The following is a 7,143-nucleotide window of genomic DNA, read 5'->3' as shown; positions in this document are numbered from 1 at the left end:
CACAGGTCCTAGAGTGAGATTAATAATTTTATTAATGATAGCCTATGGTCACACTGTGCGTATCTAAGATTTACATCCCAAAGAGCATGTACATACATACATGTGATGGGCAGGCCAAGGTCTCAAATGCAAAACCACAGCTCCGTCAGGACGATGATTTTTGCCAAATTAAATTAAATACATAATACTCTCACCTCCCACACCCGACATGTACAATAAAAACTCATTCGTAGTCTCCCTTCTTTTCAGAAATATAAAATTGCAACGATGGGGGCCCTGATCAACTATGGAGACACTGGAAACGCTTGAACCTGAGATAAGCCCACACGAGCGCTGACACGTCTTCACCTGGATTCATTGGGAACCCCATGGTAAGAGAGGCTGTTCGCAGTCCAGAGCACATGCCTTAGGCTGCTCTGGTGGCGACTGACTGACGCTGGCTGCTGCAGCATTCAACTGGAAGTCGCACTTGCCTGGAAAAGAGGCCCCCCACCTCCAATCCTCTGTGACTCTGCACCACAAGCGAGGGGGGCGGGTTACTGCAGTTGGTACATTTTTGTCTTTTTTATTTCTTCTTATTTTTAGGAGGAGGGAAACAAAATCTTTGGCCCGTTTAGTTGGGATTTTACACTATAAAATATACATAAATAAAATACGAATCGGCTCTTGAGCAAGTGCTCTGTGTATGGCGGGAGTCCAGCCTCGTGTTTGTGGTCCAGGAGTGCAGAACCCTGAAGGAGGCAAGCCACGTGTAAGAACAAGGGTGGTCAGGAAAATAAATACATGATGACAGGGACAGGCCAGCTCGTCACTGTGGCCCAGAGGCACCAGGAATTTCATTCCATGATCTGTTACTTCCCTATCAAATACGGAAGCCGATTCAGTGCATAACTGCATTTGGTCGATTCAATGCTCTCGGACAAGGGCACTCCCACCAAGCGGGCAGGCTGTGTGGAAGAGACCCAGCCCCGTGACCTGTCACACTACAGTCGGCCAGCAAGGTGACCTGGCAGATGGCTGGCATCATCTCAGACTGGGTGTCCCCTCTCACCAGGTGGGACTGAGGAACCCTGGCCTCCCTGAGGTCTTGCTTCTTCTCAGTGGTCAATCTTGGTCCCACCGCCCCATCTAGTGAGTAAGTAGAGGTTACCCGGAGGCACACATGGTGTTGCACTCTTTGCTGAGCTCCCCAGACACATACTCACATACCACCTGACCCTCCTGTCCACTCCCCAGCTCCGACACATTCCACTTGCTTCTTCCTTTGCTCAGCTGGGAAAGGAGGGCGTTCTGAGTAGGGAACCCAGCACAGCTGTCCTCCTAAGGGGCGTGGTCTTTGTATGGGAGGGGCGACCACAGGAAGAAGTGGAATTTAGGGCTGTCCATGCTCAGTTAAACTGAGAAGGGACTACTCATCTGCCCTTAAATCTCTCAGCCAATCCTGGGTTTAGGGCCTTTTGCATTTAAGGCACTGGGTTTTGAAGACATACATGCAAGTTCAATGAAACTACATACATGACCACTGCTTAAAACAACAGAGAGGAAAACATAGACTAAACCAACCAGACGACGACAGAGCTACCACGGTGAGGACCACCCGCTCAGTTAGTGCATTACGTTGAGTGTTAGCTGGGACTGTTAACAGCTCCAATCTGAACAACCCTCTCCTTTGAACAAAACAAACACTGGCCATGTCCTGATAAAGTGACATGCCCTCGAGTCCCGTGTCGGCCACCACCAAGGCGGCACCATTGCCATTTCCAGCAGGTGGGCACCCGAGTTGTCGTCGAGGGCAGCGACATTCCGATCCTTTCACAAACATAAGCGGATGCCAGGACTTTAGGGGGACTTTACCAAGTGGTCAGGGAGCGACCTGGAAGTAGTAGGAAGACATACTCAGAAGTAGAAGGGTTACACTTCCCACGGTGGACACGACTGTAGCAGAAAAACAAAAACACCAATCCCTTGCTGGAAGGAAAACGTCCGAGTTTTTCAGAGAGCGATCTCTCCCCCTGAACTGCCCTTAGGACCAATACCTATTTTCATTTGGTTTTTATGAGGAGAGTTCCCTTCCCTTCCACGCAGCTCTAGTGGGACTACTTTTTGGAATTAGAGGTGAGCGAGATGAGACGGAGGATGTCCACCAGGGCTTCTCTCAGGTGCTGCCCAAAGCGATGTGAGTCCTGCAATTTACAAAGAGAGGGAGAAGGGCGACCGTGAGAGCGTGGCCGAGGCTACGCTAACAAATCCAAACACCTGGTGGTCAGTCAAAGAATGCTTCTCTTGGGCCAACTGCCTCCTCTCTGCCCACTGGCTTAATCGTTACCTTGCACAGAGGGTGGAGGAGCTGGCATTTCCTGTCAGGCCCTGTACAACAGGGAAAGGAGCAGACAGACCAGCATACGTGCACCGTGCTCCGAGGAACACACCAGCTCCACTTACAATAGAGCCCTGCAGATGGTCAACATCACGTGTATATACAGCTTAGTGTGTGCGGGTCCCTATGTGCTCACGTGTGCACGTATCTCAGTGTGTATAGGTCCTTACATGGTCATGGGTGTATATGTCTTAGTGGTCGTGGATCCCTATGTGGTCACAGGTATATTATCTTAGTGTGCACGGGTCCCTGCATGCTCACGTGTGCATGTATCTCAGTGTGTATGGGTTCCTACATGGTCACGTGTATATATGTTAGTGGTTGTGGATCCCTGTGTAGTCACGGGTACATTACCTTAGTGTGCACGGGTCCCTGCATGCTCATGTGTGCATGTGTCCCTACATGGTCACATGTGTATATATCTTATTGGCTGTGGATCCCTGTGTGGTCACGGGTTATGTTATATATTATCTCTTAGTGTGCATAGGTCCCTGCGTGGTCACATGTTCATATATCTTAGTGCGTATGGGTCCCTACGGGGTCATGTGCATATACATCTTAGTGGTCATGGATACCTGTGTGGTCACGGGTATATTAGTGTGCACAGGTCCCTGCGTGGTCACACTGGCATATCTCTCAGTGCGTGTGGATCCCTGTGAGGTTGCGTTTGTCCCCACACAGTCACCTGTGTACATAGCGTGGTGAGCGTGGGGCCCCATGCAGTCCCTTGTGCATGTATCTTTGCGTGCATAGATCCTTGCGCAGTCACGTGCATGTATCTCTTAGCATGCATGGGTCCCTTTGCAATCACATGTATACATATCTGAGTGTTCACAGGTGTCTGTGTGGTCATGTGTATGTATCTTAGCAGGCACAGATCCCTGTATGTAAGTATCTTAGCATTCATGGATCCCTGCATGGTCATGTGTGGATATATCTTTGCATTCACAGATCCCTGAGCGGTCACGTGTATGTGTATCTTAGCGTGCATAGATCCCTGTGAAGTCACATGTCTCTATGTCTCAATATGCCTAGGTCCCTGTGTCTACTCGTCAAGAATTACAGAAAGTCTGATAGAGACACACTCTGATGCCAGTGAAGATTTAAACCCACTGTTGTCAGCAAAGATAAAACATTTTAAATCATGGGAGACGTAAGTGCATATATTTGAAAGTTTTGGGACCAAGAAACAGTAGCTGAGGCCTTAACTTTTACGTCAAATTAAGGGTGTGCTCCCCTAGAAATAAGCCAAAGACCCTTCTCTTCAGCCAAGGGAATTCCCTGTACTCACAGTCTCAGGGCAGGAGAACTTGGAAGATATGTGGAAATTGATGAGTTTGTCTCCCACGATAATGTAGGACACACCATAGCCATCGTCAGCCACCTGTGGGATAAGAGCTTTCAGCCTGCTGCCGGAAGTGCGGCAGTATGAAAGGGCGGCTTTCTAACCCCGTACATCCTGTGTCTGTCAGCCTGCTCAGGTGCCTGGAGTGTGGCTGTGATGCTGGAGGCTGTCACCAGCAGGGTCCCCCATGGAGGACACCTTCCAGCAGAGCTGCCAGACCCAGGCAGACCGGGAAGAGCCAGGTGACTGACTTCTGAAAATCAGCCGACGTGAACCTGCAGAGCCTGACAGACACCGTCTGATAGGGCGCTGGGAGACGAGGCCCTGGGACGGACCCTCAGAGTCCAGTGGCCACAGCCATAGAGTCAGACAGGCAGCCATGAGTCACAGCCCACTCCATGGCAGCGGGGCCAACACCTCCACACAGGGCTGCTGCTGCTGCTGGCATCAGTGGGCCACCAACAAGGTGGCAAGGAGTGCTCGGAACAGAGGCGGGCCTGGGTCTGGCAGCTCTACGTATGTGGACGCCCCGTTACTTACCGGGCCAAAGCCCCCTCCACTGGACACGTATTCAGGATTCCTTTCCAGATGAAACAGCTCCACCTGCTGATGAGGGGTCTGGCTGGTGGACAGCCTCCAAGGCTCAGATAAGACCTGTCGAGTGAAACAAGAAACGTCCCTGATCCACGCTCTGTGGATCTCTCCACTCTCCCTGGTGGGGAGATGGAGGCTGTGCTCGGTCCTCTGTTTAGACACAAAAGGTCCACGTCCCCAGATTCCAGTGGCTTGGGCTGGTGCATCTGCAGAGAGGCACAGAGGAAGGGATGCCATCTGGGCAGGATGTGGCCGATGCCAGCCAATGGCGTCTGAGGCAGAAAAGGTGTAAGGTCCAGACGGGGCAGTGGTGTGCCGGAGCCAACGCACACCAGCTCCGTGAGCCAACGGTACCTGTTCAGGAAATTTCAAGCTGGCTGCTCGACTCGGCCATTTTAAAAAATTAAACTTTATAAAAGTTACAAATAATGAACCCACTCCTGTGGCTTCTAGCCAAATAAAAGACAGGCCTATGAGCTAAACATTTACATTAGGTAGATACACTCCTTGGAGAGATCAATCATGGGAGAAAGAAGGGCTGTGTATGCACCAGGAGACAGCTCAGGGGGCAGGAGTACATAGGAGGGAAGGACACAGGGAAGCGGTAACTATGGGGAGGAAGTGGGAGGGGAGCTGTTGCACTGTGGGAAATTGCAGTCAATGTCATGACACAAAGTGTATGTGAGCTACTGTATGGAAAGTGAATTTGCTCTGTAAACTTTCACTCAAATCACAATAAAAATAGTAATAATAAAAAGTTACAGTTAAATTAGATAAGAAACAGTGATGCTAAAGCCAGGGCTTGTCCTGGTTATGTCAGGATGTTTCACCACTGTTACACTCTTGGGGTCACTTATGTTGACCACGTAGCAGAGGGGGGTGGCGTGGCTCAGTGGCAGAATTCTTGCTTCCCACGCAGGAGACTGGAGTTCAATTCCCGGCTGACACACCTCGGGCACAGCCATCATCTGTCGGTGGAAGCCTGTGTGTTGCTGTGACCAGGTTTCAGCAGAGCATCCACACTAAGATGGACCAGGAAGAAAGGGCTAGTGACTGACGTCCACGAATCAGTCCAGGAAACACTCCGGAGCCCAGCTCTACTGGGACAGCATGGCTTCAGCAGGAGCCGGACCAACTCATTGCCAACTGGCAGGAGCTTGGCTGGGCTGTGCTGTCTGGGTGCTGTCGGGTGAGGGCCCCTGGCTCCTCACAACCGTGTGTGCAGAGCAGAGCCACCCCGGAGGGTTTGGTTGGCTGTATTTTTACAGAAGCAGATCACCAAGCCTATCTTCCGTGGAGCCACGGGTGTGTTCGAACCACCAACCTTTTGGTTAGCAGTCAAATGCCTAACCGTTGTGCCCTCAGGGCTTTTAGCAAGAACTTAGCCAGCAAAACTGACTGGCCCGTCCCAGAGCAGGGGACTTACCTCCTTAAGGAAAGGCGAGTCGACGGCCAGGTACTTGGACACCACATACAGGCAGAAGAGGTGGCGGTCGATGCCGGCGCCCGTCATGGCGAGGCGGTATAGCAGCTGGTGCTTCTCAGAGGCTAACTTGAACAATTTGCGCTTCTGCTCAACCTACGTCACAGGGTAGGGGGGTGAGACGTGCCGGGCGTTTCAGGCCACGAGGGCCAGCTCTGAGCCTCACGGGGAACAGTCACGGGCCCCTTCCTCTGCCCAGGCACTTACCCAGGAGCCTTGTGGACCGCCCACCCCTCCTGCAGACTTGGACTGTGACTGGGGCTGAGGCCACGGATGGGTGGGTTGCTGATACGCTGCCCGTCATGCGCTCTGTACGCCCCACGCTGCATCATCTCACCGCTCACACATGACCACACTCAGAAGACCAGGAGCTCACATGGCCACGGTTTCAACCAGGTGATGCCCAGTTGGCGATGACCCACGGCACCCCCATGTGCATCAAAGAACCGTGCACCCCAGGGTTTCAGGTGCATTTTTTTAAGTAATGTTTTACCATCTTTTCAGGGCAAGTTTATGCAGCAAGTTAGGTGCCAGGTAACACCACCACCCACTGTTTGGAGACATTGGTTACGTCCTTCACAACCGCAGTTGTTAATGTTGTGTGTCAATGTGGCTGGGCCTGGCTGAGTGCCTGGGCAGCTGGTGGTAGTCATTCCCCATGATGAGACTGGCAATCAACTCGGTGGCGGGATCTACCACAAACAGCTGAGTAGCTGCTTTAGGGATGTGGTCTGCTTCCCCAGCAGCTTTGGGGACGGTCTCCAGCTTATGGCACGCTTGGACCCTGCATGTAGCCGGGTTGTTGAGCAGCCTGCCATGTCGTCTGCCAATCTTGGGACTTTCAACAGAGTTGAATTAATGGCCTACAGCACGGTTTGGTAACATCAGGACTGTGCCATTTTACTTGTCAACCTTGGGCTTGTCAGCCTCCATCAGCCAGTAGCTGTCTGAGTAAAGAAAAGCCTCTGGCTTCAGTGGGCCGGGAGCAAGAGGCAGAGCTGAAGCCCAAGGTCGAGGGGCTTTCACCCTGCCCCTAGAGCCTGGCACTCCAAACTCACACTTCTGGCCTCCAAAAGTGTTGAGGATAAAAAACGCCTGCTTGTTCAAGCCATCCCATTTGTGGTATATTCCTATCACAGCGGCACTAGGTAACAGAACCACCACTTTCCAGCAATGTGGTGTCCCCATGCCCTTCCCGCTTCATCCTTCCTTTAGAGGACCTGCTGGCCATGGTCTCAGATGATTCTCCACAGGGTTTTCAAGGCTGTTTTATGAGAAGCAGACAGCCAGGCCCTTCTTCTGAGGCACCTCAGGTGGCCTCAAACCTCTAGCCTTTTGGTTAGC

The 7,143-nt window shown here is 51.8% G+C and overlaps 1 protein-coding gene across 1 annotated transcript in view; it reads right to left on the bottom strand.

Moving 5' to 3' along the window:
- Positions 1 to 2,096: 2,096 nt before the first annotated feature.
- Positions 2,097 to 7,143, bottom strand: part of CPT1A (carnitine palmitoyltransferase 1A) — a 76,246-nt gene continuing 71,199 nt past the window's right edge. Inside the window, exons 15-18 of the mRNA XM_042781508.1 lie at positions 5,743 to 5,895; positions 4,263 to 4,376; positions 3,669 to 3,761; positions 2,097 to 2,183 (exon numbers count right to left, since the gene is read on the bottom strand). Of these exons, the coding sequence (XP_042637442.1) occupies positions 2,097 to 2,183; positions 3,669 to 3,761; positions 4,263 to 4,376; positions 5,743 to 5,895 (447 nt within the window). The remainder of the gene's footprint in view (positions 2,184 to 3,668; positions 3,762 to 4,262; positions 4,377 to 5,742; positions 5,896 to 7,143) is intronic.

This window comes from Orycteropus afer, unplaced genomic scaffold (assembly GCF_000298275.1).
Source record: "Orycteropus afer afer isolate SDZICR_OR568_19922 unplaced genomic scaffold, OryAfe1.0 scaffold00130, whole genome shotgun sequence".
In the NCBI taxonomy this organism is placed as follows: Eukaryota; Metazoa; Chordata; class Mammalia; order Tubulidentata; family Orycteropodidae; genus Orycteropus; species Orycteropus afer.
The sequence above is the reverse complement of the archived record's forward strand: the minus strand, read 5'-3'. Positions and strand labels throughout refer to the sequence as shown.